Source organism: Syngnathus leptorhynchus, chromosome 15 (assembly GCF_054491065.1).
Source record: "Syngnathus leptorhynchus isolate UIUO chromosome 15, UIUO_Slep, whole genome shotgun sequence".
In the NCBI taxonomy this organism is placed as follows: domain Eukaryota; kingdom Metazoa; phylum Chordata; class Actinopteri; order Syngnathiformes; family Syngnathidae; genus Syngnathus; species Syngnathus leptorhynchus.
The window spans coordinates 4,999,009-5,018,454 of NC_141209.1; the positions used below are offsets into that span (position 1 = coordinate 4,999,009).

The 19,446-nt window shown below is 43.2% G+C and overlaps 2 protein-coding genes across 4 annotated transcripts; both read right to left on the reverse strand.

Annotated features, from left to right (window-relative positions):
• Nucleotides 1–937: 937 nt before the first annotated feature.
• On the reverse strand, nucleotides 938–4,322 carry LOC147045281 (Krueppel-like factor 11). The gene is made up of 4 exons (XM_085932665.1): nucleotides 4,086–4,322; nucleotides 3,171–3,458; nucleotides 1,885–2,728; nucleotides 938–1,662 (listed from the first exon to the last, which is right to left on the reverse strand). Exons 1-4 carry the CDS (start codon nucleotides 4,122–4,124, stop codon nucleotides 1,361–1,363), a joined length of 1,473 nt encoding a protein of 490 aa, XP_085788791.1. The 5' UTR covers nucleotides 4,125–4,322; the 3' UTR covers nucleotides 938–1,360.
• A 4,185-nt stretch (nucleotides 4,323–8,507) lies between these two features.
• grhl1 (grainyhead-like transcription factor 1) lies at nucleotides 8,508–18,844 on the reverse strand. 3 transcript variants are annotated; one of them, XM_085932113.1, is made up of 16 exons: nucleotides 18,652–18,844; nucleotides 16,229–16,418; nucleotides 15,920–15,993; nucleotides 15,580–15,713; nucleotides 15,269–15,501; nucleotides 14,619–14,701; nucleotides 14,361–14,514; nucleotides 14,156–14,267; nucleotides 13,948–14,042; nucleotides 12,492–12,702; nucleotides 12,231–12,358; nucleotides 11,533–11,561; nucleotides 11,193–11,278; nucleotides 10,059–10,144; nucleotides 9,863–9,927; nucleotides 8,508–9,618 (listed from the first exon to the last, which is right to left on the reverse strand). In XM_085932113.1, the coding sequence occupies exons 1-16, from the start codon at nucleotides 18,669–18,671 to the stop codon at nucleotides 9,504–9,506; spliced, it is 1,815 nt and encodes a 604-aa protein (XP_085788239.1). In that variant the 5' UTR covers nucleotides 18,672–18,844; the 3' UTR covers nucleotides 8,508–9,503. The 3 variants fall into 3 exon arrangements, with proteins under 3 accessions (XP_085788239.1, XP_085788238.1, XP_085788240.1); XM_085932112.1 differs by having other exon boundaries at nucleotides 12,459–12,702; XM_085932114.1 differs by lacking the exon at nucleotides 18,652–18,844 and adding an exon at nucleotides 18,356–18,634 and having other exon boundaries at nucleotides 12,459–12,702.
• Between the last annotated feature and the right edge of the window lie 602 nt (nucleotides 18,845–19,446).

Genomic DNA, 19,446 nt, shown 5'->3' on the forward strand with positions numbered 1-19,446 from the left:
TAAATGATTACTTACGGTTTTCCTATTTAAATTTGTATTATTTTTCCTTGTTTTGATGAATTCATTTATCTTACAAGTTAAGGTAATGTTTTAATTTAGCCACTAGACGTCACTATTGACCGCGTTCCAGGGGACAAATCAAGTCGGGTGTTAAGTCGGTCAGTAAGGCAAAGGGGGCGAGTGTGCAGGCAAGCAATATGATTGGTCGCGCCCCCAAGAGTTCATTTTTCTCTCTTTCTGATAGGAAGAAAGGCCCTGTTGCTAGGTGAGACCGCTACCAGGAAGAAGCATGGAGGAGGCATTACTGACGCACTGGATGCAACTTGCCTTATATAGGTTACATCAAAATATCGAATGACAATTACGATAGTCTAATTTGGCATGTCATCGTAACGTGGACAAGGTGTATTGAAAATGAATGGATGGCTCATTATAATAAGCATTATGAGGCAGATGTGTACCACTACTCACATTACTGCTCTCTTTTGTATATCACACTTAAATCAGTTGAATGAAAGTGTGTATAAATCTATTTTCAATGTAACCTAAAATAAATGGCGAGAGCACACTCAACATTTTTGCTCTGCCCTGACTCACTGAACAATTTGGCAGCCGAGTGAATAAACAAGACATGACGTCTCTGCGTGGTCTTACAAAAGCGAGTTTTTATAGCAGCGATAAACCAATCAGTGGGCCAGAAAGGAAGTTGTCCTACATATTCGTCAGCACATTTGGGAGGATGCGTGTGCACGTTCCAGACCAAAAAAGGGCAACGAAGGGCGAATAGCGTGACACGCGGGATGTGGGAAGGCACCGCTCCGTTTCTTCGACGGAGAATCGCTGACTCAACTGAGAGCCCACACCTTGTTTTTCCTGGATTGGATACTGGAAAAGTGATGACTTAAAAAGTAGAAAACAACCAACAAAGACAAGTATGAACAGTAAATGAGTCATCTTTTTAATTACAAATATGTATTAAATAATATGAAAGTTACACATAAGAGGTATGCGGTAATCATAAAGGTATCATAATAATGACGATTACGTTTTATTTACATTGTTGGTATATGTATTTCGACACGTTCCTCAAATAGGACACGCAACAAAACATTCACATATGTGTCACAACAAATAAAAAAAAAAAATGTTGCAGAAGAGTGGAAAATATGAAAGTTGTACAAAGGCTTTGGCAAAGAGTGCATCCATTTAACAAAAAGAATCCTTTTGTGTAAATGTACAAATGAGCAGTAGAGATGTAAAGGTCCAGTGCATGTTTTTTTTTTTTTTTTTCTTTTCTTCCTATGAGTCAAGACGGCCGTATGTGCCAGGCCGCTCCCTGCCTTGGTTAAGTGTTCCTTGCCTACTGAGAGCCGGCAGGTACCAGCATGCTTATTGTGGCCAGATTGGGTTTGGCAGGAGGGTTTTTCCCAGTGGCCATCTTGTTCAGGTTCCGAACGTCGGCCTGCCAGGTGGGGATTTTCTTGGTGGTCATGTGGCGCCGGGCGTGTTTGGTGAGGTGATCGCTGCGCATGAATCGCCGATCGCACACGGGGCACACAAATTTCTTCTCGCCGGTGTGCGTCCGCCGGTGGCGGGAGAGCTCGTCGGAGCGGGCGAACCTTTTGTCGCAGCCGTCCCAGCTGCAGCTGAACGGCTTTTCACCTACAATTAAACAACGAAAAGGTGGTGGCGGTCAGCGAAGTCACTCGAACGGAAATTTAAAAGCACAGCCTAATAATAATGGATTGATGAATAATAATTCGAGGTGTAACTATAATCACTCACACAGACATTTTTTGTCGTACAAAACGGGACATTGAAGCCGTCACACCGAATTGCGCATCCGTGTGAGTCATTAACAACAAAGAGCCCAAAAATGCTCACCCGTGTGCGTGCGAAGATGAGCCTTGAGGTGCGAGCTCTTGAAGTACGTCTTTCGGCAACCAGGGAAGTTGCACACGTAGTTCCTCCGGCGAGAAAAGTCCATCTTTGTGGCCGCCGCGCCGCCGCCGGGACCCGTGGGCACGTAGACCGGAGCCGGTGCCAGCGGGAGCAGTTTGGTGTTGCCCAGCGTCATGACAGTCTGAGATCCGTGGGGGGGTTGGGGGACCGAGGACTGGGGGAGGACCAGCATCACCGTGCCCTGAGGCACCGCAGAGCCCACGATGAGAGACTGCTGCACTGCGGCGGGATTGGCGGAGCCGGGCTGAGACAGAATGGGCGCAGAGGCGCTCCGGGCTCCGGCGGACGACGTCTGGACCCTGCTGGGGATTAAGGCTGATATTATACCTGATTGGCCGCTAAAGGGGAACATCTGGCAGATGATTTGAGGGCTGGTGACTGGAGGCGGGGTCAGGGTCGCCTGAGCAGGAGGGCTGTTTAGCTGTTGACTGTTAATAGGAATGGGAGTGGGGAGAGTGTCCAAAGAGGCCCTGGGAGGACCAGCCTCTGTTGTTGAGCATGTGCCAGGAAGAAGAGGAGATGGAGGTGTGATGCTCTGCTGCAGCTGGCGGGCTGTCGGCTTCTCTAAATTGGGGGCCGCTGGAATGTGGTATTGGCACGGGGAGCTGTCCGCCGTGTGGCGGATTACGCTCGTCGCCATGGACCTGCAGGGAGGGGCGAGCGAGGGCGGGCTCTTGGCCACGGAGGAGGCAGTGCATTGCGAGGACGCGCCGCCGCTGGAGGATGAGGTTTCGGCAAAGCTGGGGCTCTGAGGCGGAGTCATACACTGTGACGAGACCAAAGACAAAAAAATGAGGAGGTTAGACGGAGGTAAGATGTTTTAATGAGCCTTCATGCATAAACGGTGCGCCGTCAGAGATCATCAGGTGTGATGTGGGGAATCCCAAATTGCTTGAATGACTCCAAATAATGCACCCTTGTTCATAAGATGGTAATTTACACATTTTGGTGCATTTTTTTGTTCACTAAAGCACATTTCTTTTCTTATATATTTTTCTTATTCACTGCCAGCCCTGACTTCTATAGCCATCAATGGCAGTGAATGAGATAAGAAAATCCTCCCATCTCATTTCATAGTCAATATTGTACACTAAATAGACAAGTTGTTTCAACGTAAATTGGCTCGATCGGTCCATCTTCTGATCGGATCAATAAACTGTTATCGTTTATGGGTCTCTGTGAGTTCTGGACCGTGGTGGGATTCTTACCAGAGAGGAAAGAGACACAAAGTCTTTTGAGGGCTCCGGGAGCTCGGGTGGCAGGATGGAGTCGCAGGAGTCCGAGGCCGGGGTCAGGGGTCGAGGCTTGCAAGGGTTAGGCCTGTTGCTGCCAACAAAGTGACCCCAGGAGCTCATGCACACCAGCGCCTCGGCGGCCTCCAGGTCTGTGTACTCCAGACCGGGAGAGCATCTGCTGTCGCCACTGGGGACGGGCTGCTCGGCGGTGTCGTGCCTCCTCCGCTTTGCGTGGGACCCGCACTGATCGACGGACTTGTTCTGAAGGAAAGAACGGCGTAAACAAGTTGAGATTGCATCACGGCGCGGAAACAACCGGACTGACAATGGGAAGAATTAGCTGCTCAGTCATTATTTCCTACATCTCAACTTGGGAATGAAGTGAAAGGGCGGAGGGCTGCAGACTACACCCTGGCCCAGTATGCACTGCCCCACATTTAGAGCCAGGACAACTCCCATAGCCAAATATAGACCAAAGAGTGACGTGCTGGCCAGATGGGCCATGTGAAATCCCCTATAAAGCAGGTTTGCCTCTGGAGGATTGCTCATACCAATTATGCCTTTTTAAAGTAAACAAGCACACGATTTAGGTTTACATGCAAAGACGACTTGATGAAAAGAGAAAAGAGTGATATATCGAACTGACATTGGCACACATTAAAAGACTGGGGGGGGGGGGGATGATGACGAAATGTAACCCCAAAAATGACGTATAATTCGATATCGGGATAAAAGGATGTTGTCATTCTTCAAAAGTCACCTCAGGTTGCGTCACGTTAATGGTAAAACAAATGATGACAGTCAAAGGCTCATCAACAAGTTAGAGAACAAAAATGAACACGATACAACGGTTAACACAACTATATAGGGAAAAAAAACATGTCTTACCCCGCGAGGGTCCATTTCGATATACTTCCGGGATGGCATGAGTGAACAAAAACGTTCAAATGTTACTTTTTCTTAATGGTCAAAGACCAGTTGAGTGAACAAAGAGACGGCGCTTCCCGGTGCCGCTGCTTGTTCTGAGGCAGGGCAGCGATTGCTTCTTTTTTTTTTTTTTTTCCAACCACTCTCGGACTGGCTCCCTCTTTTCTCTCAGCTGTGTGAGTAAAACAGGGGGCGGAGAGAAAAAAGAAAAACAAAACTCGCAATGCACACCGTGCGGGTGGCAACACTCGGCCAATCGCAATCGTGTGTGTGCTGCGCCTCGGCCAATCGGATGGCGGCGTGCGCGTGGACAGTGCATGCTCAGCGGGCGGTTGGAGGAAACGGGGTGCGTGGCCGTTGGTAGGCGTGGCCTCGCGAGTCAGCAGTGTCAGAGTAAACCCGGTGAACTGCTATCCGTTAAACTAGGCGAAAGGTCGATCGAGTGTATGCTGCATTCAAGTACTGTAGGAATTTAGAGATGTCACACGTTTGGCAGTGTCGCGCATTCGAAAGGATGATATCCAATTGTAAACGAGAATGTATCGACATATGTCGTCTAGTGGCTATTGAGAAAAAAAATGGCAAAATAACTTGTTTACTTGATTAGAAGTTAAGATGCTTCCTTCTAATACTATACCTGATTGGCCGCTACGTACAAAAGTAAAAAAAAAAAAAGTCTAGGTCAGCTTTTCTCCACACGGCTTGGAAAAACGTTTAAAATATATCGGCACAAATGATCAAATATGTTACGGGGTGATTTGAAAAGGCGACTATTTTAGGCAAAGCGACAGTTGATGACGTAAACGCAGTGAGAAATCCGTAACGTCAAAAACGGATGGTCTTTAAATGCAACATTGGTCGAATGAACCGCGCGCCTGTTATTTGTTTTTACGGTTTGTGCATCAGCTGATAGACAATTGATAAAAAAAAAAAAAAAAACGATTTTACTTTAATTAAAAAAAAAAATTATTTTCGTGCTTGTAGAAGTGTTTTAATACACACACACCCCATATTGACACAGTGTTAATGATTCCAGCACACCCGCAACCCTAGGATAAGCATGAATAAGAAAATAGATGGATTAATATATATTTAATACATATATATTGTGAGCCTATGTGTTCTGAGGCTTTTGTTAGAGGTATTGCAAGGTTTTATTTGTATTTTAGAATTGCATGTCAGCCACAATCATGCTCTCTAGGCTTTACTGTATGGTCCCACAAACTCCAAGTTACTAACCCTTACATTAAAGTGATGTGTTGTATCAATCCATGAGCACGTTAGGGATGCGCCTATGAGTTGCCATGCTGTGAAGACTCAATCTTGATGCACAAAAAAATAAAAAACAACCTCACATTCCTTCTTCACACAGATAATTTCTTAAAACTTCATGTCTATGATAGTAAACGGCCATTTTTTATACAAAAAAAACCATGCAAGAAGCAAAGTTAGTCTTGACCTACATATGACGTTATATCACACTGTGTAAATGAAAGGAGCATGTGTCACAAGGCCCATTCAGGCAAAAAGAATGCTGCCAGAAATATCAACTGCTAAAGTTTATATAATAATAAAAAAAAAATAACAACACACAGTTTCCACATTGAGATTTTGACTCAAATCTTTTTTTGTGGCTGTCTTTCCTGTGCTTGCGTGGGTTGTCTGTCTTACTCGCCATGCTAGTCTCATTGAAGACTTGAAATTGCCCATCGGTGTGAATGGTTATTTATTATTTACCCTGCGATTGGTTGGCGACACGTCCGGGCTGTACTTTGCCTTTTTTCTCAAAGTCAGCCTGAAAAGACTCCAGCTAACTCGCGATCCAGCAGCAATAGGTGTGTTCGCCTAGCAACCACTGCAGACGTGTATCTCCGTCGTGTATGTGTCCTATACAGTCTAAGCATGACTGTAGGGTGCAATGAGGGCAGTGTGTGGCATTGCAGAGGAGCAGTAAGGGGTGAGGGAGTGCACGCAATGCAGAGGTGGGGGTGGTCCAGTAAACGTGCGACAGGCAGCTTCGCTCCTGACTGCTGTTTGCGCGCTAAAGTGGGGAAGTCCGCTTCAACTTAGTTAGAGAATCTGGAGGAAAGGTTATGCAGGCCCTAGCCAGGCCTCTGCATGCACACCTCCTCCTGTGTGCCCCCCCCCCCTCTCCAGTCCAGGAAGTCCAGGAGTCATCGAGGATATGGAGGGAGGGAAAGGGGAGTTGCCCGTGCAGGGTTAAATATACCACCCCGGGGCCATATTTCACAAACAGATCCTGCAGACAGGCAGCTGAAGACGACAGTTCCATTTGCAGTGCACATATCGACAAACATTTTGGAATCTGGTTATTTTGTGACCATTGGAAATTTGAAATCTCATCCAATGACAGGTGGGATCACTTTTGTTCAGCCCGCTTTGGATCAAATTCACCGGAACCCCAAAGTTAGCTAACATGCTATACTTATCAATGTCCTCAAATGACAACAAATCCATTCAACAAAAGTCAAACTTGACTTTCAGTACGCTCATCAAGTCCAACAAGATTCAAGCGCATGTTTTACGAGAACCAAGAACGTACTTGCTGAACTGCAGCAATGGTGATGATGTCATTGGCGTGAACATGGCGGAGGCTTTGTGTAGCTCAGCAGACGTGGCCCCGCCCCTTTTTCTCTCCCACACATGAGCAACAACAACACATTCCACCACCAGCCGCCGCTTCTCCATTGGTCAACGAGAGTCACTGAGGCCAATCTGCTGCTAGGAGACACTGATTGCCAGTTTGCTTGCTCGCTTGCTGGCTGGCTGTCTGTTGTCATGGCAACTTGAAGAGCAGGAGGCAGGGTTGCCGGGCTCCCAACGGCGGAGCCTCTCCCCTGGAGATGCAGTGAGCATGTGTGCCGCCTAATGATGTTTCTGCAGATGCTATGGACTGCAAAATCTGTGGAATTGTCATCCTATGGATTGTAGATCATAACGGAACCTCGGTGTTACTCGGTCCATTTCCATCGCGTTGCTCCTCACCGGAGGACGATCGCTGCTATTTTCAGTGCACACAAGAAACAAAGGAGAGCTTGTGTTATGTCATAACAAGTGTGTACACAGTCAGTTCATCAGCTCCCAGCAGGAAGTTTTCAGTTTTCTACCACCCAGTGTGTTTCTGTGAAACTGACCCACCCCATAGACAACATGTGCTGTCAGAAAAAAAATAAGGAGGTGCCAAGAGACAGTCTGACGCCACTTGGAATTATTCTTACAGTGAATGTTTGCGCACTAACTTGAATAATATCAAGAATAGAATATTAGTGGGTTTGAATGCACAGGACTATATTGTGACCCAGGAATTTACAATGTCACCTTAGGCACAATCATGCTTTTTTTTTCTTTTAAATATGAAGTTATACATGTAGGATTGCATAAAAATGAGAAAAAAAAGAGACTGATTAAAAATTGAAAGGTATGCATATGTAATGTGCATTGGAATGAGGTTAATCAATAAATACATGGCAAGTGTGAATAACCTGCCAATAAATAATTTAAAAATCAATAAATAAAATATACGGAGAGGTCAGGGTACTGCATAAACAAAGAAACCAGTGCGATTAAATAAACACATATGGATGCGAGTGATGACATCAGGGAAAACTGGGTCAATTATGTCAACAGTTTTGACAGAATCAAAATGAAAACTAAACATTTTCTTTTCGAACGCTTGTCCTCATTAGGGTCAACAAACATGCTGACCACAAGACAAATTTGCTACTCATCATGAAGCTAGATATTGCGTTTTCTAAGAAACAAAAAATGTCCTCAGATGCTCTCCTGTATTTTGCCTTTTCCTTTTTTTTTTTATATTTGGTTGGCTGGCTTTCGAGCACAGAAACAGAAACTGTGAGGTGGAATGAGGACAAGGGAGGAAATTTGGAGAGAGGGAGAGAAAGCGATGATAAGGGACAGAGTCAAAAAGACTTACAGCAGATGGCTTTATCCTAAAGCGATGAAAATATGCGAGAGTGGGGGGGGGCAGTATGGTCATGTTTAGTGCGTGTGCTTAGTTAAACGATATCCTGCATCACACTCTGGACACACCCATGAAAATTCGGATCAACCGGTGCACGCCTTTCTGAACTGACCTAGTTTTTCCAATTAAGATATTTAAAAACAAAAATCCCGTTTGTGGCTAACTAGTTCTATCAATGTACTATATCGTTTGAGAAAGCTTCTAAAAAAAAGAATCTTTTTTTTTTTTTTTTTTTTTAAAGGGCCAGCACAGGAAATTGTATCCAGGTGGTGTCAGAAAACCTTCCCGAGTCCCCACAGTGTTGAGTCTATGCCCATACAGACATCTGCTCCCGGACATTTCAATCCATCCATCATACGACTTCGAGAGAAAGACAGCAGCACAAGCAAGCTTTTATTGAGTGCTTTGTGTAGTGAAATTCTTACAAAAAAAAAAAAAAAAAAAAAGCAGAGGCTCCAATAAAATGAAAAACCGCTGGTCCCTTGACACATAATGCAATAATAAATCCATAAAAAAACATTATATTAGCAATGATAAACATCTGAATATTTAAAATCCAAAAAACCCCACAACCATTCTCTTAATAAATATATACACAAATAAGTACTGCGATACAAAGAGGATCAGAAGAGTAGATGTAAGCATATTTTTGAAAGGATATGTACATATATTAATGCTGTCATGTTTTTTTTTTTTTTCTGCATACAACTATATTGCACTTCCAAAACAAGATGGCGACTATGGTCGACCAATTAGTGTAGCTTTTTAAAAAAATCTTTCGCATGGGAAGATGTATTTTAGCCTTCTATTTAAAAATACTCGAGAGGCTATTATTGATTGAATTGAAGCCATTTCACTTTCAAACAACAAGTGTCTTACTCTTACAAACCTGTACATGTGTCTATCCTAATTGTACAAAGGAGATTTTTTTTACATGCTAAATACTGCCACGTTTTTTTTTTTTTAAACAATTTCTTTAATGTTGCAGTCGATTTACGATCAACTAACTATTCATCATAACCGGTTGTAATCATCAGTGCTATGGCTTGATTCATATCAGCTATTTCTCCTCACAATATTTCAGGATATCGAGAAACACTGCTGCTTTTTTTTTTTTTTTTTTTTGCAATAGGAGAATGAGGTATAGCAGCAACACAGAAGCATCATATTAAACACACATAAAGGAGAAAAAGGGGATGAACAAAAATATTTGGACATTCATTGGAACCAATGGGACAATAAGGCACATTAAGAGCTATATGGCTTGTTAAATACCGTTATTTTGTTTTGCCTTGTAACGTGATACAAGTCCATCATCAATGCACAGTGTAAACCCTTCATCCTCCTCCTCCTCCTCCTCCTCCTCCTCCGTCCAATCAGATTTCAGTGAGAGTGAGCTTGTACATGCCGCCCAGCTCTTCCATGGAGATCTGGAAGGTGTCTTCATTGGAGTAGTGCTTGATGATGTTGTCATCCATGTGCACTAAAATCCTGGAGAAAAAAAAAAAAACAGGGTTCGGGTTTATAATACTTGTTAGCCCAAATATGATTATAACCAAATAAATGGGATGGATATTTTTTCATTATTTTAGACGAAAGGATTTTTTTATTTCAATGATTCACTCTCTTTGTTTTAGTTGGAAAGCGAAATCTCCCACAGGAGGACATGCCCTAAATGCGACGTGAGACGAAAAGTACCTGCCGATCAGGTTTGCTCATCGGGATTCGTACGTACCCTTTCTTGCACTTCTTATACACTTTTCCAACCTTGTCCAACGGCAAGTCGTACTTCTCTGAAATCTGAAAACAACAAAAAATCCTCGTCAGATTTCCCGTCACAGCTCATCGAGCGACTATGTAGCTTCCGAGCTGCAGAAAGATCTGCGAGTTCATCTGTGTGAACATTTTTATTTTTTATTTTTTTTACTTACAGCGTCCACCAGGCCTTTCAGAGTGGGGTTCTTTAACATGACAGCGTCAAACACCTCTTCCGTCTCCTTGCGTACGTATAACAAGACTAAGGTGGACACACACAAAGAGGTTCATTAGTTATGGGCGGATTACTACTAAGAAAGTCAAAATGTCATTTGAACAAACCCTGTCAAGTCAGACCTTCAATTAAAGTGCTTAACGAGGCCTTTCCGGATAAGTGATTAGTATACGTTATGTATTATTGTACAGTGACATACTAGACAAGTTCAATTTTTGAGTTATGAGTCATTTTTGTTTTTGTGGCGGCGGTGTTTGGAGCATTTGTTTGTTTTCACTCATGACTGCTCTTATGAAAATGTGTTTGGCGTCATTTTAAGAAACGGCGTGACAAATGATTGACAGCTCTGTTCGACAACAACATCGTCATCGCCTGTCGTTGGCAGGTGGACCGGTTGAACCGCTGCAAGTTCACGTGGATGTTTTTGTTTTCTTTAAATAACACTCAATTCTTTTTAATCCATTAATGATTAAAAGGAACATTTGAGGTCATGGTAGAAGCTTGATTGTAAATCGATTGGATTTTGTGTGGAAATCTTGAGCGGCCTGATAAGCTGAGGAAAAAAAAAGTTCAAAACAAATTATGTGGGGGAAAACAAAATATCTTGTGACCCCTTTCATATTTTTTTGCACAAAAACCTCATGACGGGAATCAACGATGTAAACGCTCTTATTTGTACTGAGGTGTTGAAATAATTATTACATACACCGCTACAAAAATGTTAAGCTATGTTCTCCTAAAATAAGAGCTTCTCACACCAATTACCTCCTGCAGGAAAGCCAAATACTTAGTATTTTGCAATGACAAGCAAACTAGGTTGCATTTAGCCCGCGAGCCGTCCTCAGCTTAGCTCTGATCTAGGTTAAAGGGCACAAGTTTGTTTGTGTGTGTCAGTGCGCAATGGTATTTCTGTTGGAAGCCAATGAGTGAAGGCCACAGCATGTGTGCGGTTGAAATTCAGAGGCGGCTACCAGAGCAAGCTGACATGCACGTGTACTAGCTTTAGCATTTTTTTTTTTTTCCCCCTACAGCAAGTCCCACCCCGTCCCTCTACGGCGCACGCATGCATGCTTACCTTTCTTGGGTTCCTCCGCCCTGGCCACCTTATTGGGCGGTGACCCGAACTCATCGTCGCTAAAGGGCAACCTCTTCATGCCGGAGCTGCGTGGGACAAGCGGGCACATACATCATCGGTTACGAGGTCTTAACAGCCAGTTAACAGGCAGTAAAAAGACACTAGAGAACAAACATGTGGAGGGGATGCAACGCCTTCAAGGCTTTCCTAAAAACAACATTTTTCCCTTAGTGCCTTTTTCTTTTTTTTTTTTCCTCCCTCAGAAAAGTGCCAAAAGGTCACCGCGGTCACAGTAGTGAAACCCAAATGTGAATAGAGCGAGTGTGAAATCCCAGCTCACCTGTCTTCTCCATCTTCCGCCGCAAAAGGCTGCAAGACACACAAACAGACTCGCATTAACTTCCAGTTAGATGGCCGACAAATAGTTCATCAAATCAAGTTCAAATGATTTCCCTCCAGCGTATCGATTGTAGGTGTTGCTGTTATTAGAATGCTATTCTGGGGAACGATGAACCCGGTAAGCTCAAGAGTTTATCAGAAAGTGATAGCCAGGTTCAAAGTTAGCGGCAGAACCTAAAATAACCAAGGTAAATGTTAGCAGTAAGGGGGGGGGGGGCTGTTTTTGGAAGCAACTGCCACTTTGTTGTTTGACTACTAGGAAGCACTCAGAGTTTGCACGTATTTATCAATGGAGGGGAAAGGGGACATTTTTCTCGTGACCTACGGAAAGCGCTCCTGATGTTTTTTGAGGTACGATTGTGTTCATCGCTCGATATATGATCTGCAAACTGCGAGAGACTATTTTTCAAATGACTCATATTATTACATACAAAGGTCCGTTCGCTATCTTCTGCATCAAATATAAAAGCACATCCACACTTGCATGTGTTGCTACGTGGTCAACCTGGTCAGAGTCCACAGTGATCACGTCTCCACTGACAGGCCGGGGGTTGGATGCCAACACGAATAAAAATCGGAACTTAAGCGCACGTGCTACATGTTCTTATATCTGCTAGCGTGTTTGGTGTGACAACTCACATGACGCTGGAAGGCAGAAAAGTGAATGTCAGGTATGAAGAGCACAGGTTGGGTCTCCAGATCATTCATCATTTTGAAGATGGTCACGTCGTTGCGTTTCTGCAGGATGGGCACTTTGACATCCACGACTGTAAAAAGGGGTTGTAAAATAAGAAGCGGTTAAAGTCTGGTTACGGCGCCGGCGTGCCGCGCTGTTGCCTCGTAACATTCCGAGCCGTTGCCACTCACAGGACAGGCCCGGGTTGAGGTCGGCCACCTTGCCTTTCCTGCGGGACTGCTTCCTCTCCTCGTCTCGGATCTTCCTCTCGGCCCCCTTGTCGCAGAACACCTTGATCTGGCAGAAGGCCCGGTGGATGGGCTTGTTGCTGCGGTTGTTGTAGCTGTACGTGTCGATCTGGAGGTTGAGAGGGAGGCCCTTCACGCCTTTCTGAGATGAGAAGTCCGTGCTCAGGCAATTGACTGAGATGAAGATCTGAGGAAGGCACATTTTGGGTTTTTTTAGAGAACCGATCTTTGCTGAAAACTTGCTCAGGCCAAAGCTGTGTCTAATACAAAAATGACATCTTGTGCTAGCATGCTGACAAGAACCTATGAAGCTTCATTTCGTCTGATTCGGCTCAGTTCACTTTATACAACAGACCTAACATGAACTTTGTGAAGTATGGGAGAAAAAAAAAATCACTAAAGCGCGGGAGGGGAACTTTGAAACTTTGCACAGCAAAGCCTAAGCCGAGATTGGAGCAGTCTGAGGAAGGTGTGATAACCATACATTCCAGAGGATCCAAATACATGGAAGAAATGACCTATTATACAACTGCTGCCTATTACAGAACTAGTTATGACAGCAGCAGCAGAAGGACCGACTGAATGAATGAATGCAACGAGCTTGTACTGTTCAGTGCTGTACCACCCTCTAGTGGACAAATTTTGTAAACACAGGCTCGCACTTATTTCTCACGGATAGGGAGTAATGGACAATATGCTTGCCTAATATGAAATTTAACTTGTACTATTTTCTTCTTTGGATTTTATTTATAATTTATAATTTTTTTATAAATATGCATTTAAATTTATTTTGAATTTGGGGGGTGTCATTTTATATTTTATTTAATTAATTTTATTTTTAACCAGTTTACTTTATTATATGACATCAATGTTCATTTTGGAAATAGGACAAAAAAAAAATTCTGACAAAAAACACAAATAGGATGAACATCCTATGGGCACCTGCCTGGAGTCATGAGACGGTTAGAGTCAGATCCTGGTGTGCGTGCGTGCATGTGCACGTGTGGCGCCAGCCAAGTTCTTTGGAGGCCCAATTATATCATTCATCTTTCCTCTCAAACGTGACAGTGAAACAACACATCAGGGCCACGGAAGGGTGAGCAAACGATATTTTCACCATCATCCGCTCGCTTGAAAAAGGAGCCACCCTCCCGCTGAGTTTCCTCATTCTTTGGCAGCACTTTATAAATGATGTTGACTTTGCTCACATGCTCATTTGCTTTGTTGCATTGTTTTTTTTCCAAAGTTTCATTTTGTTTGTACTTTTATTTTGTCTTAATCTTTGTTTTTGTTTTTTCTATTCAATTGGTCATTTGCTCCTTTTTGATGAAACTGTAAATATACTGCTGTGACAGTCTGCTTTCTCTCACGGAATGAATAAGACTCTAGTAACTGGAATATGTGTGAATGTATTATTTTTTTTCCTTCTTACTTTGGCCTCTTCATTCGTGTCCCAAGTGAAGGAGATGGCATTGTAGGAAATCTCCTCGATGTTGCCAATCGTGTTGAAGCTCTCTTTGTAGTCAGCTGCGATGACAAAAATATTGACAAAATAAATTGAATAGCTCTTACATGGGGGTTTCATTAGAAAATTCAAGTTATTATGTATAAAGCGATGAATTAAAAAGAAATAAATATACCAATGTCGAGACACCTCTGCTTGGCAGTGTGTTGTCTTGAGTGCCAGTACTTCCAATGTTTGAGCTGGTCCTCTCTGCACTTCTCCTCCCCGAATACAACCATCACCACACTCTGTGATAGCACAAGCAGTCTTGAGTACAACCTATGGATCTTTTTGTGATAATAAAAGTAGTACAAATTGGGCTGGAGCTCATCATTCCTCACCCTGACTTTGGTGATTGGCTGCTGCAAGCCTTTGTTGTCAATCTCGCGCAGGGTGATTGGGTAAAACTGACCCTTGTTCAGATACGTCATGGTCCCGTCGCCTGTCTTCTGCCGCAGAGACTTGGATGCTTCAAGGGTGTACTCGAAATTATTCCTACGATGGAGAGATATCAGGAGAAACATGAAACTATCCTATTTCTACAGCGGTGAGTATTAAGTGGGCTCCCTCTAGTGGAATGTGAAAGAATTGTGACTTACCCCGGCACTGTGTCAAACTGCGTGTAGTCCTCGGGGTTCATGGAGCTCATGCGTAACTGAAGTTCACCCGGGAAAGAAAACACCTGTTGAAAAAAAAAAAGAAAAAAAGTGAAACTCATCATACAGATTAACACATACGGCGAAAAAAATACTTCAATTCTGACTCTTTTTTTTTTTCCTGAAAATTAAATTAAATAAAAAATAACTGAAAGGTTATTCAGTAATAATAACTGGTCTTAACAGTTATTATTAACTGTTAAGACAGTTCTTTCAACATCTCATCTGTTGAAAGAATTTTTTCTTTCTGTGGTAAAATGAATGGTTTTCGAATGACTTTTCCAATCAATTATTTTCTCATCCTTTGACGTGTTCTTTTTCTTGCACTCATAGTTGTTGGTTCGTCTTTTCTCTTTCTGTGGTAAATTCCCCTCTAGGTTAAAAACAGAAGACTGTTGAGGAAACAGCACAACACTTTGTATTGCTGAGACAATAGTATAATCACACACTAGCTGCCATTTTGCCGTGTTCAAATAAAACCAAAGGAGGCCAAGCCCACCGTCGACTCCACGGGATCAGGTGAAAACGCTATTGTTTGATGAGCCAGATCTGAGCGTGGCGAAGAAGAAGAAGAAGAGGAGGATTCTGCTCACCTCCTGGGAACCGTCCTTAAAACTCTCCGAGAAGGTGGAGTCCGGGGGCGTGCGGGACTGCGTGCTGGGGCTGAACTGGACCGAATTGTGGGCCAGTTGAGGACGGTCAAAGACACCCACGTGGCTTTCGTTTTCGGCGCAACTGTTGGGCACGGTCAAACCGTGAATGGGCACTTCGGTCTTGACGTGCGGGTAGTTCTGCAGGGCGGCGATGGACACGGTGACGGTCGTGTCTGAATGAAAGACGCCATGTGGCAATGAGATGACAATAATGGAAGAAGAAGGTGGTTCAAAGCTGAAGGAACACCTACCTGGTGATGGGAACTGAGTTCTCTTGTCCTGGGCCAGTTGGAGAATGTTGAAAGGCCCCTTGAGGACTTGGATTCTGTTCTCCATGCTGGTCTCTGGAAGAGGAGGGATACCATGTGCTGCTTGAAGCTGGTGCCTACAGAAAAAAAAAACACACCAAATTTTTCAATGCCCCCCTCCAAACATAAAATAAAACAAAATAAAATAAAATAAAATAAAATAAAATAAAATAAAATTAAATTAAATTAAATTAAATTAAAATTAAAATAAATAAATAAATAAATAAATAAATAAATAAATACATAAATAGATCAATAAAATTTGTTATATGTCAGGCCGTACCTTTTGTTGGGATCCACATCAGAGACCAACGCATCTGGCTTGCCCTGGGTTATTGTTCTTTTTTCCCGAGGCACCTGTATGGGAGGGTAAACACAGCCGCTGAGCGTCTGACCACATCACATCGCCACAGGCTGCCGTCTTCAGTTACATGTGGCGCGCTACACGCTCTGCCCCACAGATGTTGCGCCACGCACGCCGCTTATGATGAAATTGCAAAGGCACTGCACCCCCCCTTCCCCTCTGCACTTTTAATTGAGTAAAAGACCACTGTGATTGTTTCACGAGAAAGTTTTGACCCGCTGGGTATACCTTGTAGTAATCATAGAGCAGACCCAGCGCAGCGGCGCTGTCCTCGTCCCCGTTGATGCTCATCATGGCCTTAGTGGCCGCCGTCAGGGGGTTCTCCAGGAACGACTTCCAGGCTTCATCCTCTGTGGTGAAGGAGCGACGCTGGCCGCCATAGTTGGGGTCATTCTGCACGACCAGGACGGCACGCTTGCTGTAAAGCAAAGATGACAAACGCTTAGTCATGGCCAAAAAGACCTTATCATATTATCGGGACATCTGACATTTATTTTAAGTGAAGTAGAGATTCTTTAAATGATCGGTGTGAATGTGAATTTGTGTATATGCGAGCCCTGTGATTGGTTGGCGACCATTCCGGGGTCTATACTGAGCTCATCCTTCTCCTTCTTCATTTTAAGGCTTAAGCATGTCAATAAAAGATCACGTCAATGACGTTCTCGTCTCAAAATAGCCACATGGGAAGAGAAAGAGTTCTTTATCTGCAAGACCAGTTGTTCAGGCTCTTCTGTGATTGTGCAACAAATCTCAGTCATGGAACGGCCGATGCGCCTTGAGAAAAGATGCTCTACAGGCTTGGCCAGTGTAACAACTTGGGCGCCGCCGTCTCATAGGCCCGCACGCCAACTGGAGGTGACACACCACACCGAGCCGCATTCCTACGTTGTGGCAATTTTTAGTTTTCAAAGACGACGACTTACTGGAAAATGACGAGTGTACACTTGGATGTGCCCCAACGCTTTTGTCTTGCTTTGCCTCCTCTGCTGCTTTGTCAACACAACTGAATATTCAGATACCTGCGTGCGAGTTTGAACCCCCTTTGGCTTGTTTTGTCATCACTGCGAGCCTCTGAGCTCAGAACTTCCTGTTCTTTGAATAGAGATGAAAATAAAACAGCCATCAACATGTCGGAAAATATTAGACTTTTTACTATTGGCTCAGGCCTGTTTGCACAGAATATATTTGCTTATGATAATATTAATGACGAAGCCTTCACGGCATTATGAGCTGAGTTCTCGTTTAATTTAACTTTTGCAGTAAAGGTGGGAAACGTGAGGCCCCCCACCCCAACCACCATGAGCATGTGATTTGGCCCGCTGTCAAATTTAAAAAAAAAATTGACTGTCAAAAACTCCATCTGTATATTTTCTCTAGGCCCAAACCTAGATGATTATTTTGATATGAAAGAATTTAAAAATATTGATTTCAACCATTGAACACTATTGAAAATTTGACAAAAAAATTCTGTTCTGGAAACTCGCACTGATACCGAATGAATGGACCAAAGCATTAAATTAATCTGTTTTCTTTTGTGGTTTTTGGTTAAAGGTGAGCTGTGAACCATCGATGGTGCGGCTCAGTTTCTATGCATAGTATCTACAACAAATGCACCCTTTTCCCTTTCAATTGTTCTTGCAAAGTGTTCATTAGTAATCCTAGATCTAATTGTGCCTTTCAATAAAACCGCAACCTGATAAGAAGCATTATTTAGGAGCAATAAAAGTCTTGGGAAAATAACATTCATGAGGAAAAAACTGTTTGGATGAGTCACATGGGGATTTACATTCAATTAAATAATTTAAAAAAAAAAAAGAAAAGTTGACAAAACTCATCTCAAACCTCAAAGGACCCCCTCTGCGTTTGCTTACATTGTTGTAGCGGAGCCAACGCCTAACAGGTGTACAATTTCATTCCAAAAAGTCTCCTTGCCATTGCCCTCGAAAAAAAAAAAAAAAAAAATGATGATCTAAGCATCTTTGGCATTAAGGAAAAAAACCACCCATTTATTTGCATGTAGCAGTATGAAGCTGATGACTTTTTTTACACACGAGATATCGGAAGATTTAATGTGACATCACCCCCACTGCACTTTATTCCTGAACAAACATCATTAGGACTAAACACATAATAGGGCCCAACTGTTTAACGCTCTGGGCCAAATCAAACAATCCAAAATGAAAAAAAAAAAAACAGCCATCATCCTCACAGGACAGTCCTTTTTTTTCTCCTCCTTTATTCTGATCATTCTAACAGGCGCCTATACTCTGACAACAGGTGCTGATCCACCTGTACAGGCTCCAACATGACAGGTGAATCACACATGACAGGCGATGCCTGTATCAAAACACTTACCATTAGCAACAAGATAAAACAAAAAGAATCATTCCTAAAGTGACATTTTAATAGTCTGCTGCGTTCAGAGGAAACTTTATAAAATAAGAAGAAAAAAAAAACGGAAAAGGAGAAGCAGCTGGTCAGAGGGAAATCAAAACTTTTAAACTCCAAGGATGAAGAGAAAATTGTCGTTAAAAAAAAAAAAAGATGTTTAAAAAAAAAAATCCAGAAAGGTCGTTATTAACAAGTGTGACCATTAAGTGTGAGGTGGTTTGTTGTGAGGGTGAGAAAGTGGCGAGGCCAGGACAACTTACTTGTCATGCTCCTGTGACATCTCGGTCGGTCGAACTGGACTTTCTAGTTGGTACTGAAAATCCGATCCGTCTTCTTTTAAGCGTAGAAAAACGGCGCCGCGAACGTTTGGATGAGGGCAGCGGCAACAAACAAGGTGTCCCCGGCGAAGTAGAACGGGTTTTGTCGGCTCGACTCGCTTTTTTTGGAGGGGGGGGCATTACTGAGATATCGAGGCCGGTTTTTACCTGTGAAGGCGACACGGATTGGATTACAGGTGTCCGGAGGGCGGGGCTACTTTGGCCATTACCCGTTCCAAGGCCGTGATTGGCTGAGCCGGTTGACTACTTGATTCATCACAGTACTAATAATATCAACTGAGATTTGACAAGACTGTTCTTAAATGTCACAGTCACCTAAAAAGTCCTTATTAGGTATGATTAAACCTCATCATAGAAGCAAAATGTCATCTGAAAACATTACTAAGTAAAAGGACTTTTAATTGTAGTTATAGTACAACATTAGGCTCACCCAGGACTGGTCGCCAGTCAATGACAGGGCACAGACAAACATTCACATTCAGACATTCAACTCATGGACCAATATTTCTATATACAGTCACCATATATTTATGTTGGTCTTTTTTCAGTCATTTCAATTTTCATCACCCAACATTTTGCACTAATTTCAATCATTTCAGGATTAAATCGCTCGTGACTTTGATGGTATCATAGCAAGTCCCTTAAGTGGGGTACGTAAATTGCACCACGAGGTGAAGTGGTCTAATACTGCACCCCGATATCACCTGTGTAGATGAG